General features: G+C 41.1%; 1 protein-coding gene across 1 annotated transcript in view; it reads left to right on the forward strand.

Moving 5' to 3' along the window:
* LOC132437657 (ATP-binding cassette sub-family A member 17-like) overlaps positions 1-20,163 on the forward strand; it is an 80,658-nt gene that overhangs the window by 17,902 nt on the left and 42,593 nt on the right. Inside the window, 5 exon segments of the mRNA XM_069541383.1 lie at positions 5,704-5,877; positions 12,538-12,627; positions 12,630-12,710; positions 13,688-13,812; positions 16,070-16,205. Coding sequence (XP_069397484.1) covers positions 5,704-5,877; positions 12,538-12,627; positions 12,630-12,710; positions 13,688-13,812; positions 16,070-16,205 — 606 coding nt within the window.

The following is a 20,163-nucleotide window of genomic DNA, read 5'->3' on the forward strand; positions in this document are numbered from 1 at the left end:
TCTGGTTGGGGAACTAGACCCCACATGAATGCTGCAACTAAGAAGCCCTCATGCCACAACTAAGAGAGTCCATGTGCCACAACAAAGATCCCGTGTGCCGCAACTAAGATCCAGCACAGCCAAAATAAAAAAATAAAAGTTAAAAATAAATAAAACACCTACAGACCAGTATCCCTTATGAATATCAATGGGGAAATCCTCAACAAAATACTACTAAACTAAATCTAGCAGCATATTAAAAGGATTATACACTATACCAAGTGGGATTTATCCCAGGAATGCAAGAATGATTCAACAGATGAAAAGCAATCAATGTAATACACCACTTAATAGAATGAAGGAAAAAATAAACACAATTTTATTCATTTTTATTTATCACAATTGATACTGAAAAAGCGTATGATAAAATCCAATATGTTTCATGATAAAAAAAAATTAACAAACCGGGATATAAAGGAACTTCCTCAACCTAATACTGAGCATTTATGAAAACCCCACAGCTAGCATCATAGTCTGTTGTGAAAGATTGAAAGCCTTCCCCCTAAGATCAGGAATAAGACAAGGATGCTCACTTTCCCCTCTGATATTCAGTTTTATACTGGAAGTTCTAGCCAGAGCAATTAGGAAATAAAACGCATGCAATTTGAGAAGAAGTAAAACTATCTCTATTCAAAGATGACATGATTGGGCTTCCCTGGTGGCACAGTGGTTGAGAGTCCGCCTGCCGATGCAGGGGACACGGGTTCGTGCTCCGGTCTGGGAAGATCCCACATGCCACAGAGTGGCTAGGCCTGTGAGCCATGGCCGCTGAGCCTGTGTGTCTGGAGCCTGTGCTCCGCAACGGGAGAGGCCACAACAGTGAGAGGCCCGCGTACTGCAAAAAAAAAAAAAGATGACATGATCTTATATATGAAAAATCCTAAAGAATCCACAGAAGGAACTATTGGAGCTAATAAATGAATTCAGCAAATTTGCAGGGCACAAGATGGACACACAAAAATCAGTTATATTTCTATATACTAGCAATGAACATTCTGAAAAGGAAATCAAGAAAACAACTCCACTTAAAATAGCATCCAAAATAAAATACCTAGGAATACATCTGACCACTAAGATGAAATACTTGTACACTGAAAACTACAAAGCATTGCTAAAATAAATCAAAGAAGTCTTAAATCGATGAAAAGACATCCTATGTTCATCGATTGGAAGACAATATTAAGATAGCAATACTCCCCAAATTGATCTACAGATTCAATTCAGTCTCTATTAAAATCCCAACTGCCTTTTTCTCAGAAACAGACAAATTTCATATGAAATTGCAAGGGACCTCAAAATGCCAAAACAATTTTGGAAAGAGTTGGAGGACTCACACTTCATGATTTCAAACTTACTACCAAGCTATAGAGATCAAAACAGTGTGGTACCTGCATAAAGATAGACATACAGACCGATGGAATAGAATTGAGAGTCTAGAAACCCATACATCTCATTACCAAATGATTTTTGACAAGGATGCCAAGACCATTCTATGAAGAAAGAATAGTCTCTTTAACAAATGGCACCAGGACAATGGGATAGCCACTTGGACTTCTTCCTCACTTCATTCTTTATGATGGCTGAGTAATACTCCCCACATTTTGTTTATCTATTCATCTGTTGATGAACATTGGGTTGTTTCTACCTTTTGACTGTTGTGAATAATTCTGTTATGAACATTCATGTACAATTATCTGTTTGAGTCCCTGTTTTCAGTTCCTTTGGGTATACACCAAGGAGTGTAATTGCTGAGTCATATGGTCATTCTGTTTAACTTTTTGAGGCATCATCCAACTGTTGTTTTCCACAGAAGCTGCACCATTTTACATTCCCGTCAGCAATACACAAGGGTTCCAATTTCTTTGTAGAAATATCTATTCAAGTCCTTTGCTCATGTTTTACTTGCATTGTTTGTTTTTTTGACATTGAGTTGTAGGAATTCTTTATGTATTTTGGATATCAATTCCTTAATAGGTATATGGCTTGCAAATATTTTGTTCCATTCTGTGAGTAGTCTTTTTACTCTCTTGATAGTATCTTTTTTTTTTTTTTTTTTTTGTGGTATGCAGACCTCTCACTGTTGTGGCCTCTCCCGTTGCGGAGCACAGGCTTCGGATGCACAGGCTCAGCGGCCATGGCTCACGGGCCTAGCTGCTCTGCGGCATGTGGGATCTTCCCAGACCGGGGCACGAACCCGTGTCCCCTGCATCAGCAGGCAGACTCTCAACCACTGTGCCACCAGGGAAGCTCTGATAGTGTCTTTTGATGCATAAAACCTTTTAAATTGTTGAAGTTCAATTTATCTATTTTTTTCTTTTGTTGTCTGTGTTTTTGGTGTCATACGTAAGAAACTATTGCCAAATCCAAGGTTATGAAGATTTTCCACTAAGTTTTCTTCTAAGAGTTTTATGGTTTTTAGCTTTATGTTTAGATCTTTGATCCATTTTGAATTAATTTTTGCATATGGTATAAGGTAAGGGTTCCACTTCATTCTTCTGAATGGCGATATCCACTTTTCCCAGCACCATTTGTTGAAAGACTGTCCATTGAATAGTCTTGGCACCCAAGTTAATTATATTTGTGAGGGTTTATTTCTGGGCTCTCTAATGTATTCCATTGGTCTTTATATCTAGAGTTTGAGAAAGATTGGTGTTAACTCATCTTTAAATGTTTGATAGAATTCACCAGAGAAGGCATCTAGTCCTGGGCTTTTCTTTGTTAGAACAGAACCTGAGAGACCTGTGGGACACCATCAAACACCAGCATACACATCATAGGAGTCCCAGAATGACAAGAGAGAGAGAAAAGAAGCAGAAAAAATATTTGAAGAAATAATGGCTGAAAACTCCTCCTAATTTGATGAAATACATGAATCTACAAACCCAAGAAGCTCAATGAACTCCAAGCAAGATAAACTCAAAGAGATCCCCAGTAAAAGTCTAAAATTCCAATTGTCAAAACTCAAAGACAAAGAGAGCATTTTGAAAGCAGCAAGAGAGAAGAGACTCCCTACATACTCAATAAGATTAACAGCTGATTTCTCTAGAGAAACTATGGAGTCTAGAAGGTAGTGAGATGACATTCTAAATCTTGAAAGGAAAAAAAAACTTTTAACCAAGAATTTTCTATCTGGCAAAACTATCCCTCAAGAATGATGGAGAAATTAAGACATTTTTGGATAAACAAAAGCTGAGAGAGTTTATTACCAATAGTCCTTCCTTTCCCTGCTAAAGGGAGTTCTTCAGGCTGAAATGAAAAGTCACTAGACAATAACTCGAAGCCATAAGAAGAAATAAAGACCCCTGGTAAAGGTAACTAAAGCCAGTGGCTAATGGGCATATGAAAAGATGCTCAACATTGCTAATTATTAGAGAAATGCAAATCAAAACTGCAATGAGGTATCACCTCACATTGGTCAGAATGGCCATTATCAAAAAGTCTAGAAATAATAAATGCTGGAGAGGGTATGGGGAAAAGGGAACCCCTGTTGGTGGGAATGTAAATTAGTGCAACCACCTTGGAAAACAGTCTGGAGGCTCCTTAAAAAACTAAAAATAGAATTACCATATGATCCAGCAATCCCACTCCTGGGCATATATCTGGAAAAGACAAAAACTATAATTCGAAAAGATACATGGACCCCCAATGTCCATAGCAGCATTATTTGCAATGGCCAAGACATGGAAGCAACATGTGTCCATCAACAGATGAATGGATAAAGACGATGCGGTGTATATATAATGGAATATCACTCAGACATAAAAAAGAATGAAATAATGCCATTTGCAGCAACATGGATAGACCTAGAGATAATCATACAAAGCGAATTAAGTCAGACAGAGAAAGACAAATATCATATAGTATCACTTACATGTGGAATCTAAAAAAAAAGACACAAATGAACTTATTTACAAAATGGAAACAGACTCACAGACATAGAAAACAAATTTATGGTTACCAAAGGGAAAGGGGAGAGAATAAATTAGGACTATGGAATTAAGAGATACACACTACTGTATATCAAGTAGATAAACAAGAAGGATTTACTTGTTACAACAAGGTCAGAAGCTCTTGCTCCAGCCTCAGAGTGCTGTATTTATATCTCGGTGTGGATCCTGACCTTGAGCAGGTCAATAGATTCTGTATCCATTTCCCCTTATGTGAAACTGGAAAATGATAGCACTTATCTTATAACTTAGTTATGAGAATTAAATGGGATGTAAAATGCTGAGAATAATACTTGGTATATAGTAAGAACTTAGTACATGTTAGCAATTATTATCACGTTTTACAAAAGAAGAAGCGAAGTCAGAGAAGTTATAGAAGACCCAGGGTCAGCCATAGTTCATGTAGTCAGGTTCAGTGAAGGGCTGCCTGATGCCTTAACTGTGGCTCTTTCTGTTATATATGCAATCCTTACATTTTCGATCTGTATTCTCTTAACTTCCTGGAAGGCAAATGTTTGCATTTATTTTGCGTTTTTCTCCCAGACTTCAGTTTGATTGGTTTATCTCCAAATCTGGAGCCACTATACTTAGAGCCTGGGAAACCTTGAATCCTTGACCCATCATTTACTAGTTCCATGACATTGAGCAAATTTATTTAATGTGGCTAAGCCTCAGTTTCTTCATCTGAAAAACAGAGAGGTTATGAAGATTAAATAAGATACTGTATATAAAGTGCTTACTCAGTGCCAGGCAATGCTCCATAGATGCTATATAATCTACCACTTATCTTTGAAGAAGATGGTTTTTATTGTAGGAGATGTTATTAATGCAGTATTAGGGGAAGTTTTAGGCAATTAATTGTTTGTGCTTTTTTGTAAGGATTGATTAATTTCTTAAGTGCAACAAATCCTCTTAGTCTTTTGATAGTGAAAGTGCAAGTATAAAAGGTTTCTATCAAAATTTCTTAAAAGACTGCTTCCCTTCTGAAATGCTAAGACAAATGCAGAGATGCTTTCCTTACCATGGCAGGGAAAAGAGACTTGCATTATACTTCTTTGTGCATTATTTTTTTATTTTTTTAAAAAATTATTTTATTGAAATATAGTTGATTTACAATGTTGTATTAATTTGTACTGTACAGCAAAGTGATTCAGTTATACGTATATATACATTCTTTTTTTAATATTTTCATTTTATTGGAGTATAGTTGATTTACAATGTTGTGTTAGTTTCAGGTGTACAGCAAAGTGATGCAGTTATACATATACATATATTCATTCTCTCTTAGATTGTTTTCTCATATAGGTTCTTTGTGCATTTTAAAAAATTTATTTATTTATTTTTGGCTGTGTTGAGTCTTTGTTGCTGCATGCAGGCTTTCTCTAGTTGCGGCGAGCGGGGGCTACTCTTCGTTGTGGTGTGCGGGCTTCTCATTGTTGTGGCTTCTCTTGTTGCAGAGCACGGGCTCTAGGCACGTGGGCTTCAGTAGTTGTGGCACGTGGGCTCAGTAGTTGTGGCTCACGGGCTGTAGAGCACAGGCTCAGTAGTTGTGGTGCATAGTCTTAGTTGCTCTGCGGCATGTGGGATCCTCCCAAACCAGGGCCTGAACCCGTGTCCCCTGCATTGGCAGGTGGACTCTTAACCACTGCGCCACCAGGGAAGTCCCTCTTGGTGCATTATTGATGAAACTCTTCATTTTCCCCCTCTGAATTTGCAGCTCATGTTGCAACTGCCTCCAGAGGCATCATCTTCTTCTTCACCTACCTCCCATACCTGTACCTCGCTTTCAGCTACAACCAAAGGAGTCACTTCCAAAAGATTGCCTTTTGTCTCCTCTCCAGTGTTGCCATGGCACTGGGAGTCCGATTAATCTCCACATATAAGACAAAAGGTGAACCTTACCTTTCTCAAGGTAAACTACCTTGATGTTTTGCCATTTGCTGACAGGCAGAGTTGACCTTCATTGCCAAATAAACATAACTGGCTCATTTTATTCAGTGTTCTGAGCATTTACAGTATACTTACATCTATGGTAGGTACTGTAAGAAACACTTAAGAAATGTAGAATGACGTTTACACCATGCAGCTTACAATGTAGTTTGGGAGAAAAACTAAAGCATGTAAATGATTTAGGGAATTATACACCTATATAGTTGTATAGATCTAAAATGTATAGATTTATGATTAGAAGTTCAAATAACACTTTAGAACTTTACAGATAATGTAGTGCTATTACAGATACCATATTTTATTCTCATAGGCTTCAGAGTTAGTCTTCTTTCACAAGTTGGTCTAGGGGGCCTTCCATCAGAGATGTTACAACTTCCACACTTTGGAGTTGAAAGTACAATGTGAAGTTTTCATTTGTCTCATGTTTCTGGAGTTTGAAGAATTCCCCACAACATCTACAGTCATTGCAGAAGATTGCAGCCAACATGTCAATCAAAATGTAGGATGCTGGGACTTCCCTGGTGGCACAGTGGTTAAGAATCCACCACCAAGGCAGGGGACACAGGATCAAGCCCTGGTCTGGGAAGATCCCACATGCCACGGAGCAACTAAGCCCCTGCACCACAACTACTGAGCCCGTGAGCCACAACTACTGAGCCCACATGCCACAACTACTGAAGCCCACATGCCTAGAGCCCGTGCTCTGCAAGAAGAGAAGTCACTGAATGAGAAGCCCGCACACTGCAATGAAGAGTAGCCCCTGCTCACCGCAACTAGAGAAAGCCCATGCGCAGCAACGAAGACCCAACACAGCCATAAACAAACAAACAAGTAAATAAATAAAATGTAGGACCCTGAGGTCTGTGGGGTTACAGTACTTCTGAATGGAACAGTTTCCCATTTCGGTGGTACTAAGATAATCTGCTCTGAACACTCTAACAAGTGCCTTCATTGCTCAATGTTAGCTTTTATCACCAGAGTCCAGGTCCCAAATGATAAAGCTTGGTTTAGCAGCAGATAACAGGGATAGGAGTTATCAGTTGGGTCGAGTTTGTGGGTCGCCTTACTGCAATTGGGATAATCTCCAATGTCCTGGTTAGAGGCATCACCTACCAATGAATTTCTTTATTAAGTTTGGATGGTCTAAATGGGTTAAGGGTGCTTAAAATTTAATAAAGGATGTTAAGTTGACCAGAATTTATTGAAAGTGAGTGGTTTTCTTTAACAAAGCAATGTTGAGACCATGATTTACAAATACTTATGGAGGAAAAGTATATTTGAAATGGTATATCTGATTCCTTACATGTTAGTGAATGAACGTAGATGCTTTATGGAGCCTATCTGTTGAAATTGAGGGAATTTAGGTAGGTGGTTGGACTGGATGAACGGTGTGTTATGTTCAGTGTTCATTCCTGAAAGACACAGGATAGCCCATAAATGGTGTCTAGTGTTACAGCTGAAGGAAATACAAATGCATATGATCATAAGCAGGTAGGAATCTCTAAGAATATAATTGATGAAATGTTAGAAATCCGAGGATAATATTTCTTATTTAGAATCCTCATACTTTCACTGGATTAGGCTTTCCTATTCATTTGACCTATCTGCTCAAATCAGATAGCATGCCTTCTAGTGAGTGAATAAATAAAATTACTATGGGGCTTCCCTGGTGGCACAGTGGTTGAGAGTCTGACTGCCGATGCAGGGGACGCCGGTTCGTGCCCCAGTCTGGGAAGATCCCACATGCCGCAGAACGGCTAGGCCCATGAGCCATGGCCGCTGAGCCTGCGCGTCTGGAGCCTGTACTCCGCAATGGGAGAGGCCACAACAGTGAGAGGCCTGCGTACCGCAGGAAAAAAAAAAAAAAATTACTCTGTACATTTTCTCAGTAAATCTAGTGCAGTGCTTTCGGTTTTAATCTTGAGCAGGAATCACTATATACAACATGAATCAGGCCTCTGGTTGTATGGCAGAAACATTTTGCCCTCTTAAAATCAGAACCTGCATGCTTGTGGAGCAACTGGGTTTGTCACTTGAAATTTCCATTTATTGATTTATTTGTTAATTTATTATTTACTAGATTGATTTTAGTTTTTAAGAGGCCCAGTAAATAGCACCCTTCTCCCCTCCTTAGTTTCTGAACCAGTTGAGAAACAATACAGAGATGTCATCTTATTAATACCCAAATATCTTTTTATAACTAATAAAAAACTTAGTGGATGGGTTATTATAGATGCTCAGATGGGCCTTTTTATCTCAGCTCCTCAAGCTTGTCAGTGCTGTCTTGTAGCCCTGACTAATCTTGTTTCAATCTCTTCCCTTCCACAGGTATTGATCTCAAGGGTATTCCTTAATAAACATCTTGCATACTAAACTCCATTTCAGGGTCTGTGTCACAAGGAACCCAACCTGTGACTATTGAATTTATCTCTGGGACCCCTATTAATGTGAGAGAGGTCTCCTATTATGCTCTCCACCTGGGTGGGACGCTGGGCCTTGTTGTTTAGCTCCCTTGCCTTGAAAGGCCATCCGAATGGAAGCCCAAAGTTTTCTTGTTAGTAAATGACCTCTGAGCAAAAGAGTTCCAGTAGGAAAAGAGAGAATAGGGCAGAGAAATACATTTGAAAAGATGGTGGCCAAACCTGTTCCAAAACTGGATTTCAGGAAGACCAGCAAATCCCAAACAAGATTAACAATAAGAAATCTACATTAGACATACCAACATAAAATTGAGCACACCAGAGGTCAAGAGAAAAATCTTAAAAGTAGCTGGAGGGGAAAAAAAAAAGACATTGCTTTTCAAAGGAGCCAAGAGTGGGAGCCTGAAGATAGTGGCTTTATACGTTGTATACAATAATAATGATGATGATAATGATGATGTCTTTAGGATTTTTTTAAAAAGATAGAATTAAAATACATAAAAGGGTTTTTGAGGAGATAAAGTCAGAAGTTAGTGGGGGTAAATACTTTTTGGAAGGGGAGTAAAGATATTGATTAACTTTAGACTTTGCAGCAATGTACCTGGTAATTCACTACTGAGCCAACCAGGAAAAGGCTAGGAACAGTGTATAACTTTCAAACTTAATAGAGAGAAAATGGAATAATCAAAAGATTGGTTGAGTCAAAAAGAAGTGGTGTGGGAGAGGAATTATGTCACATGGCCTCTTCTACTGCAAAGGGGGATGAGAAGTCAGGGAAGAACAATCATGATCAAAGAGATGTGAGGGCAGGTGAACTTTGCCAGATTCCTTTCAGCAGCAACCTGCTCTCAAACACAAATAAATAAATTGTGGAAAGAAGTAACAGCTAACTCCTACCCAATCCAAACTCCAGCAGGATTTTTGTTTTGTTTTGTTTTTTAAATAGAACTCGATGAGCTGATTCTCAAATGTACATGGGAGTATAAAGGACCAAGAATAGCCAAGAACTCTTGAGGAAGAACAAAACAGCAAAACTTGTTTTACCGGATTTCATGATTTATCATAAAGCAATGGTAATTAAGATTATGGTTGACAAATAGACTAATAGAACAGAAAAGAAGGGAGAGATAAATGCATTGTTAAATATCAGAGATGATACTTCAGAGCAGTGGGATTTAATAAATGGTGCTGGAGCAACTAAAGAACCTTATGGAAAAAATTGAAATTGGACTTTGAATTCACACCATATGCAGATATCAATTCCAATGTAAAAAAACTATAAAGTGGGGCTTCCCTGGTGGCGCAGTGGTTGAGAATCTGCCTGCTAATGCAAGGGATGCAGGTTTGAGCCCTGGAAGGTCCCACATGCCACGGAGCAACTAGGCCCGTGAGCCACAACTACTGAGCCTGCGCGTCTGGAGCCTGTGCTCCGCAACAAGAGAGGCCGCGATGAGAGGCCCTCGCACCGCGATGAAGAGTGGCCCCCGCTTGCCACAACTAGAGAAAGCCCTTGCACAGAAACGAAGACCCAGCACAGCCAAAAATAAATAAATTTTTTAAAAAAGTAACAAATATTAAGTACAATTGGTGTCTTTAAAAAAACACTATAAAGTTTTTTGGAGATGATATAGGAGAGTACATTCATGTACTTGAAGTAGGAAAGATTTCTTAAACAAGACACAGAAATAACTACCATCAGGAAAAGACTGATAAATAATGACATTAAAATTAAGACACCATGAAGAGAATGAAAGGAGAAGCTACAGAGTGGGAGAGGATGCTCGATACATTTAACCTGCAAAAGGCTTGTATCCAGAATATTTAAAGAATTCATAAAATCAATTATATATCATACTTTATAGTAAAGAAAAAAACAGGCAAAAATAGGTACTTCATGAAAAGACATTTCCAAATAGCCAATAAACATATGCAAGCTAGAAGAAAATGAAGTGACATATTTAAAGAAAGTACTGAAAGAAAAACCTTGTCAACTCAGTGTTCTATATCCAGGGGAAAATTAGGGAGAAATGAAGACTCTCTCAAACCAAAGTGACAGAATCAATTGCTGGGAGACATTACGAGAAATGTTGAGTTCTTCAAGCAAAAACAATGTCATATCAGACAGAAGCTTGGATCTGCGCAAAGAAATTAAGAGCACTGAAAATGGAAGATACAATTTATTTTGTCTTTTGTGGAGGTTTCTGGCTCTAAAAGAGAACTGACTGTCTAAAGCAAAAGTGGTAACAATGTATTGTGTTTATAGCTTATGTGAAAATGAAATGTATGACAACAGTAGCAAAGGGTGGGAGGGAAGAACTGGAAACTGGAAATTGTTGTAAGATCCTTATGCTACACATGAAGTAGTATAATATTATTTGAAGATAGACTAAAGATGATTTTAAACCCTAGAACAACATTAAAAAAATTTTTAGAGGTATAAGTAATAAATCGATAGTAGAAATAAAATGGAATGATTAAAAAAAAGTCCCCATTAATGCAAGAAAAAGAGGAAAAAAGAAACAAAGAAAAGTTTGGACCAAATAGAAAAGAGCTGGCAAAGTGTTAGATTTTAATCCAATCAATAATCACATTAAATGTGAATAATCTAAACGTACCAATTAAAAAGAGTCAGTTTAGATAAAAAGGCAAAACCCAACTAGATGCTGCCTACAGACAAAGATGACGGTGAAGTTGTAAAGGGGGTGTGCATATTTGGGGTTTTGGGGGTTATTGATTTGGGTGGTAGTTGTACAAAGTACTTCCTGTGTAATTGCTTGTTAAACTCCATTTTATATACTTGATATGTATATTCCCAATAAATAAATAAAGTTAACTGGCAATCAAATGTCTGCTGAGGTAGGGAAGGAGCCTTGTCTCTTTCTTCTTTTCGGACACTGCAGACTTACACTGAACAAGGATGCACCTGGCTTTCACAAACTAAGTGTGCTGACTGTTTATGGCAGCTGAGGTTTGCGAGACCTGTCTGTAAGCCATGGTGAAAGGCAAGGCTCTCGATTGGCACAAAGACAGACACAAGTCATAGAATCTCATCTCAGGAAGGACCTCAGAGGTTTCCTGGCCCCTCGCCCCTCACAGCGTGTCCTGTGCACCAGCAGCATCAGAACCCTCAGAGAGCTTGTTAGGAATGCAGACTCCCAGGCCCATCCAGACGCACTTAATCAGAACAAAATCCCCAGGTGATTAGTAAGCACAGGAAAGTTTGAGGAGCACCGTTCTAGCCCATCTGTCTGCTCACCAGTATTTGAATGTCTCCTCTGGTGTTGCTAGTTACCACCTCCTCAATCCTGCCGTGTGGCAACAGATGCAGGGTATCTTGGATGCTTTACATGAGAAGCTTAGTCAGCTTGCATTCAGATTAGACACTTGGCATCACAAAGGATACTTATCTTTATACGCACCCAGGAATTGGTCCCAAGCCCATCCTCAGCACTCCTTTCTTCATGGCATATGTATGTATTGAGCAGCTGCTGCATATGAGGTCCTGGGTCAGATGTTGGAGATACTGAGATAAGCTGACAGTCCCTGGCCCCAAGCTGGGGTTGGCAATAAGTGAGCAGTTTCACAGTGCGGAGTGAGACCTTCAATCCTCACAATTAGCGCAGGGTGCCCCAGATGCACGTGGGTTAGACATATAACCCAAGAGAGTGAGTATACATGCTTGCTGGGGAAGGAGATACCTGTGCTGACCTACCAAGTAAGAATTAACCAAGCAAAGAAGGTGGGGAGGAGTAGGAAGGGCTTACCTGACAGCATGTGCAAGAGTGTGAAGATGTGTCTCAGATGACCAAATTTCCACTTCTTGGTGCCAAAGAATCATTTTGGCAATAATAAGAATGTTTTATTGGGAATTCCCTGTCAGCCCAGTGGTTAGGACTCAGCGCTTTCACGGCTGGGCCCAAGTTCAGTCCCTGGTTGGGGAACTAATATCCCACAAGCTGTGTGGCATGGTCAAAAAAACCAAAAAGCAAAAAAAAGTTTTACCTTCTTTGAGAAACCAACAGCTAGCTTTTCTTTTCCTGTACCTAACTTTTGTCCCTTAATACCCCAGACATGAATAGTCCAGTCTTCTCATTGGCTTGTTCTCCAACTGTTTGATTGGAAAGTTCTGGTAACTTTTCTCTGTCTTCGATGTGGTGACTGTTTTCCTTCCTTTGGAATAGGCACAGGCATCCAATGGAGGAACATGGGCAGTATAGGAGGAGAGTTTAACTTCACTCAGGTGCTGCTGATGCTACTGCTGGACTCTTAAATGGCTTGATGGCCTGGTATGTGGAGTCTGTCTTCCCAGGGGTGTATGGTACACCCAAACGTTGGTACTTCTTTCTCATGGTGAGTACTGATGCTGCTGTTTTATAGATTGACATTAGAATTTTTATAGCTCGTCATCAATATTCCTATCCCTCTTTGTGGTGTTGGTTGCAACCTCAAACTCCTGGAAATCTAAGTGCAGTTCTCTAACCTGGATTCACCCCAAACCTATCAACTTGTGGTTGCCAAGGGAGCATAATTAACGAGTCTGACTCTTGCGCCACTGCTGATACCCTGTGCAGAGTCCCCTTAAGAGTGCCTGTGGCTGTCTCACATGTGCCCACTTGAGTGGCAGGCCCTGCATTCTCTCACAGAATGCCACCCCAACAAGCTAGAGCCCTCAGGACTCCTTGGCCTCTTTCCTCTTTGGGCTGGTGGCAAGGCCCTGAAGCTCTTTGAGACCTCTGTGACCTGGGGGCACGGGCATGGGGCACAGCTTTCGTTGACAACCCCATGAAGCTCTCCAAATCTTTTCTGTCCTATGGTGAGTAAATTTTCCTACAAAGTTGAACCCATCATGCCTGATTCAGTCCTCTTGCAGATTCAGTCTGATCTCATCTGAATTGCACAGGTACTCACTTCAGGCCTCGGCAAAGGCTGCCATGTTTGCCCTTCTTGGTCTGTGGGAAGTGGGTAGATTGTTAACGACAGTATTTCTCCAGGCCTCAGCCCACAGGGGTGCTGATTGCCAACACAACAGCTTCCCCAGTACACCAGGAGTGTGGATATGAGGCATCATTTGTAGCTCCATCCTCCAGACGGTTGTAGGTTGAAATGCAGTTTATTAGTAGTAAGTCTGTGAGCAAATTCTTGACTTCTTCAGGCACCATTAAGTGTTCGATACCAGGAAGCTCCGGTGGGTGAGGCTGGGGTGGGGGTTGGGGGAGGGAAGTGTGCGAATTTAATTTACCAAAATATTTATCTTCCAGAAGAAGAGAGCCAATTCACCTACATGTATTAATGTAAGTTGACTTCCTCTCTAGCCCTCCTACTGCTGTGGAGAACCTATATCCTTTATGAATTCAGTGCTGGAGTTGGGGGATCCTCAGAAAGCTCTGAAAAGCAAGTTCATTCAGGAAGAGCCTACTGATTTGATAAAAGGAATTGAAATCCAACATCTATACAAGGTATCAGCTCACAAATCTTCTTCCAAGGACTTGAGAAATAGTGCATAGAGGCTTCTGTTTTATTCTGCCAGTGGTTACAAGGTACATTTTGTGATAGATTTTTAATTCCCTTCTGTAATGTTATCCTCAAAATTAGGAGTACAATGTAAAATGTCCTGTTTTCTGTCATAAAGTTAAGTGACTGGATGGAGGATCTAGATGATCTTTCTTGAAACAGTCTTGCAAAAGCCAAACACCTCTTGTTGGGGACACCCTGGAACTCAGTCATTTGATGGCTGACTTTGATCCACCAGTGTTTTTACATAACCAAATCAAATAGTAAACCAGATTTCACTGCTGGCTTCCAGATGCAGAAGTGTTTGTTCTTTCACCAGTGTCTGCTGAGTCCTGCATTGACTAAGGACTCCCCTGACAGGATGACTGGATATAAGCTCTGTACCCTGGTGTGTCCTCCAGAGCATTATTTTTTTGTTTGGAATCTTCCATTCTTCAAATATGATGAGCTTAAGGAGAGGCAGTGTCCTCTGTATGACTGATACAAGGTTACAGTCAAGGTGCTAGCTCAATACTTTGTGTTGCCTTCCTTGGCCTATGGGATCAAGTGCATCACATACTGGCCCAGGGGCTCCACAGCATGGGGGATCATCCCAGCTCCTTTACATACTGTGGTAGCAGCTTGGAATGCTCCAGTCTTCACCCAATTTATTGTAGCTTCAATAAGCAGGGATTTCGTTTCCTCTTTTCACATAACAAGCAGTCTGCAGGCACATGGTTCTGGCATGATTTCAGCTGCTCAGCAAAGCTGTCCCAGACCCCTGCTCTTTCTGCTCACTTGCTTTCATTTATTTTCCCTGGGCCAGTGGAAGCATATAGCTCTCATCTGCGTGCTTGTCATTTCCCGGTTGCAAGATGGCTGCTGTAGCCCATCTATAGGGAAAGATAAGAGCGAGGGGCTTTCTTTTGGGAGGACTTCTTCCTTCCTTCCTTCTTTCCTTCCTTCCTCCCTCCCTCCCTTCCTTCCTTCCTTCTTTTCTGCCCTTCAGTAGATCACCCCTTATTCTTATTGCCCAGAATTCTGCCACATGTCCACCTCAACTGCAAAAGGGAGACTGAGAAGTTAGGGAAGAGGACCGTCACACTTGATTCAAAATAATCATACCAGATGGATGTGGGGGCAGGAGAAGTGTGCCAAATTCCTTTCCGCAGCATCCTGCTTCCAAACACAGTTAGATAAATGGTGGGAAGAAGTGACGTCTAAGTCTCACCCAACTATAATGTCTGCACTCCAAACCCCAAGTCCAGCCCAGATGCAATTAGACAGGACAGAAATCAGGCACAGTTTCAGGCACTAGGAATTCAGCATGAACAAGACAGACCAAGTCTAAGACTGGGAAAACAGTAAAGATAGAAGCCTCTCAAAAGGAGTGCGCCTGGTATGTGTGAGGAATGGCACAGAGCTGAAATGTGATGAAGTGTGATGTATCTCTGCAAGTGGCATTGTGGGTGATTTTATTTTCTTCCTTATACTCATATATGAATTACTTGTATAATAAGAAAAAAATAAATGGTATTTAAAATACTGGAGGGCTTCCCCGGTGGCGCAGTGGTTGAGAGTCCACCTGCTAATGCAGGGGACACGGGTTCGTGCCCCGGTCCGGGAAGATCCCACATGCCCCGGAGCGGCTGGGCCTGTGAGCCATGGCCGCTGAGCCTGCGCGTCCGGAGCCTACGCTCCGCAACGGGAGAGGCCACAACAGTGAGAGGCCCGCGTGCTGCAAAAAAATAAATAAATAAAATAAAATAAAATAAAATACTGGAGACATTTGATTTAGAAAACAGGACAGACTGTCTGGTGTTCTCTCCCTAGATCAACACTGCCCACAAAAGAGGCAGGGTGCCCTTTCTCAGGGGATTAGCCAGGCAGTGCAGAGCAAGGTGTGGCTCAAGAATCAGAGAGAAGTTCTCGTTCAAGCTCCGAGCCCTTCGTCCTTGAACTCTGGCCTCTGTGGTTCAGCTGCTCTACCACCAGGCTCCAGAGGCCAGGGAAACCCCCCTGGTGTTGCTCCCCATCATGGTCCTCAGTAGCTCCAGGCAGCTAAACTCTGAAAGAAGGAGCTCCCTTATGGATTTCCACTTGGAGTCCCACTGATGAACTTTCAGAGGAAGTTGGTGTGGGTGCTCGGCCTGTCACAGGTTCTTCAGAAATGCCACATGCGTGTGCATATTACACTGTCAGTCAGAGTTGGCTTTTCAACAGGTGTTCTACAAGGGAAGGGATGAACACATGGCAGTCAAAGATCTGACCATAAACTTGTACCGAGGGCAGATCACTGTTCTCCTGGGGCACAATGGAGCAGGCAAAACCACCACCTGCGGCATGCTCACAGATATGTGTGTGGGGTCAGCCCTCCTGAGGAAGTGCTGAAGAAATTGTTGATCCAGATCTAGATGTTTTGGCTCCATCTCCCCTCATCAGATTTCACTGGCATCTTTGTTTGTTGTTTGTTTTTTTACTATCTACGTAGTAGTGCCTGGTTGTTCACATTACTCTGTAGCAGGAAAAGGGAATCTTTGACTCTTTTGGTCAATCTGAGGAACTTAGTTTCAAACACTATCAGGAAGTTGTGAACACTGCTTAGCATGTTTCCTTCCAGGTAGAACTTTCCGGTACAGTGAGGCACCACTAATCTCTCAACCAAACATTTCATCCACTTACTTTTGATTGCCAGGGGCACTTTTAGAATGATACCTGGTGAATTATTCTAAAATTATCTGTTTCAGAATAGTTTTTATGCCTAAATAATTCTTTCATATTCCATTAACTAAAATAATATCTGTGATATTTGAAAACTCATTCATTCAAGAAACATATATTTATTGAAGGCTTAACCTATGTAAAGCTCTGTATAAAACCAGTGAGATGCATTTCTAAATTTTGAGGCACTCTGAAAGCCCACCAGTTCTTCTGTGTTACATACAGAACACCAAACGGCTGGGAAGCTATGAGCACTTCAAAGTCAAGCTGCCACAATTCTCCTCACAGGTTGCTGATGCACCTTCCACTGAAGGCATTTGAAGAGCAGCAATATTGTGAAGTTTGGTCTGAGGTGCCTTTGGTACTGGGACTTTAAAAACCAAGTTTCAGCCCAGCAGATACATGCTGGATGGGCTCTGGATGCATCAGGATGGGGGTGCAGTAATGTCTCCAGACAGGTGGTCCTCTCTCAGATACAGGCATTGCTACTTCTGGCAGCATGATCATTTAGGGAAGGCCTCCCCTTCTATGTAGACTTGTGAGGTCCTCAGTACTTGAAGGGTGATCCAGCTAGACAACAGGCTAAGTGATCAAGGAGGCAAGTCAGGTACAAACATTGTTTAAGAAGGCCGACTGATAGAAACACTCCATAGACACTCCCCTATTGCATTCCCTTATATTCTGTTCCTAGTATTCATCACAGTCTGTGCTCATCTGGTTTGTGTATACATATATATGTGTGTGTGTGTGTGTGTGTGTATGTGTGTGTGTGTGTGTGTGTGTGTTATTTCTCTGTCTCCCCCATCCCTCTCCCTAGAAAGCTTGTTCTGTTCACTTCTGGATCCACAGTGCCTGGAACCGCGCTTGGCAAAGGATAGGCACTCAACAAATATCATTGAATGAATGACTGAATTAATTAATTAATGTAATTGCAAATTCTGCCAAAATGCAGACCATGAATGATAAATAAATAATCATAAATAAATAAATAATACATACATCTGTCCACTCTAGAGCCATAAATAAATAAATAAATAAATAAAATTTAAAAATAAAAAGCATTGCATAGGATTCCCACCTATGTTTCGTTCTAAGAGTTTCAAACATTAGTTCTTTTTAAAATAAATTTATTTATTTTATTTTATTATTTATTTTTGGCTGCGTTGGGTCTTCGTTGCTGCGTGCGGGCTTTCTCTAGTTGTGGCGAGCGGGGGCTACTCTTCGTTGTGGTGCGCGGGCTTCTCATTGCAGTGGCTTCTCTTGTTGGGGAGCACGGGCTCTAGGCTCGCAGGCTTCAGTAGTTGGGGCACATGGGCCCAGTAGTTGTGGCTCTCGGGCTCTAGAGCATAGGCTTAGTAGTTCTGCCACATGGGTTCAGTTGCTCTGCAGCGTGTGGGATCTTCCCGGACCAGGGCTCAAACCCGTGCCCCCTGCATTGGCAGGCGGATTCTTAACCACTGCACCACCAGGGAAGTCCCATACATTAGTTCTTACATTTAGGTCTTTGATTCATTTTGAGCTAATTTTTATATGGTATGAGGTAGGTGTCAAATTCATTCTTTTGCATGTGGATATCCAGTTGTCCAGCACCATTTGTTGAAAAGACTGTTTTTTTCCCCATTGAATGGTCTTTGCACCTTTGTCAAAAATCAATTGACCAGGGGACTTCCCTGGTGGCAGAGTGGTTCAGAATCCACCTGCCAATGCAGGGGACATGGGTTCGATCCCTGGTCAGGGAATTAGATCCTGCATGCCACAACTAAGAGCTTACATGCCACAACTAAATAAAAAGATCCCGCATGCTGCAATGAAGATCCCTCGTGCCACAACTAAGACCTGGCGCAGCCAAATAAATAAATAAATATTTAAAAAAAGAATCAGGACCAGCCAAAAGAAGAGACATATAGGGTGATGTCTGGGAGGGTCCCAAATGAAAAGCTTCCATGTCTTCAGAATGTGTCACCCTCCTGGCACACTGCTATATAGAGGGTAGCTCACCTAAGCTTCAAGTGTCTAGTTTTTACTGGGGTTTCATTACATGGGCGTGAATGATTGAATCATGGACCTCGTGACTGAGCTCAGTCTGCAGTCTTTCCCTCCCAGCAGATTGGGAGGTCAGATTGATATCATGGCTCAAAGCCCCAACCATCAAATCACATGGTTTGTCTTTTTGGTATGACCAGCCCAGATCTTGACCACCTCATTAGCATAAACTCAGGTGTGGCCTGAGGGTACTACCAGGAATAGCAAAGACACCCCGATACTCCAAGGATTTAGAGGCCCCTCCCAGTAACTGGGGACAGAGGCCATCCAGATTCTTTATTATACAACACTTACATTGATTTTTAATATGCTAAACCTTCCTTGCATTCCTGGGATAAATCCCACTTGGTCATGGTGTATAATCCTTTTAATATGCTGCGGTACTTAGTATTTATAAGTCATATATTTAAATGGTTCAAGATGCAAAAGCCGGGAATTCCCTGGCAGTCCAGTGGTTAAGGCTCCACATTTTCACTGCCAAGGGCCTGGGTTCAATCCCTGGTCAGGGAACTAAGATCCCACAAGCCTCATGGTGTGGGCAAAAAAAAAAAAAAAAAAGATACAAAAGTCTTTTGTTTATCCCTTTCCCTGAAGGTAGTAAGTTTATTGTGTGTCTTTCTTATGTACAGTTTATGTATATACAATAGTCCTGGCTTATTTGCAGGGGATTTGTTCCAAGACCACCAGTGGATGCCTGAAACCTCAGATAGTACCGAAGTCTATATATACTATGTTTTTTCCTATACATACATACCTATGACAAAGTTTAATTTGTAAATTAGGCACAGTAAGACATTAAACCAATAGCTAGTGGGAAGCAGCCGCATAGCACAGGGAGATCAACTCAGTGCTTTGTGACCACCTAGAGGGGTGGGATAGGGAGGGTGGGAAGGAGGGAGACGCAAGAGGGAAGAGATATGGGGATATATATATATGTATAACGGATTCACTTTGTCATAAAGCAGAAACTAAAACACCATTGTAAAGCCATTATATTCCAATAAAGATGTTAAAAAATAAAAAAAATTTTAAAAACCAAAACAATAACTAATAATAAAATAGAACAATTATAGCAATGTACTGTAATTAAAGTTATGTGAATGTGGTCTCACTTTCTCTCTCTCTAAGAATATCTTATTGTACTGTACTTACCTTTCTTGTGATTTGAGATGATACAATGCCCATGTGATGAGATGAAGTCAGGTGAATGATATAAGCATTGTGACACAGCATTAGGCTATTGACCTAGTGACAATACATCAGAGGAGAATCATCTGCTCCAGGTGATCCTGGATCATCAAGTCATGACAACGTCGACGGTTGGATGTCAAGGGCAGACGATGTCGATGGTTGGGGATCCCGAGCAGGACAGAGCCGGATGGCACAGGATTTCAGAGTTCAGGATACTCAGAACGGCGCACAATTTAAAACTATGAGTTGTTTATTTCTATAATTTTTAAATACTTATTTATTTATTTATGTATTTTTTGGCTTCTTCATTGGGTCTTCATTGCTGTGCGCGGGCTTTCTCTAGTTGCGGTGAGCGGGGACTA

The sequence above is a fragment of the Delphinus delphis genome, chromosome 15, assembly GCF_949987515.2.
Source record: "Delphinus delphis chromosome 15, mDelDel1.2, whole genome shotgun sequence".
NCBI classification, from domain to species: Eukaryota; Metazoa; Chordata; class Mammalia; order Artiodactyla; family Delphinidae; genus Delphinus; species Delphinus delphis.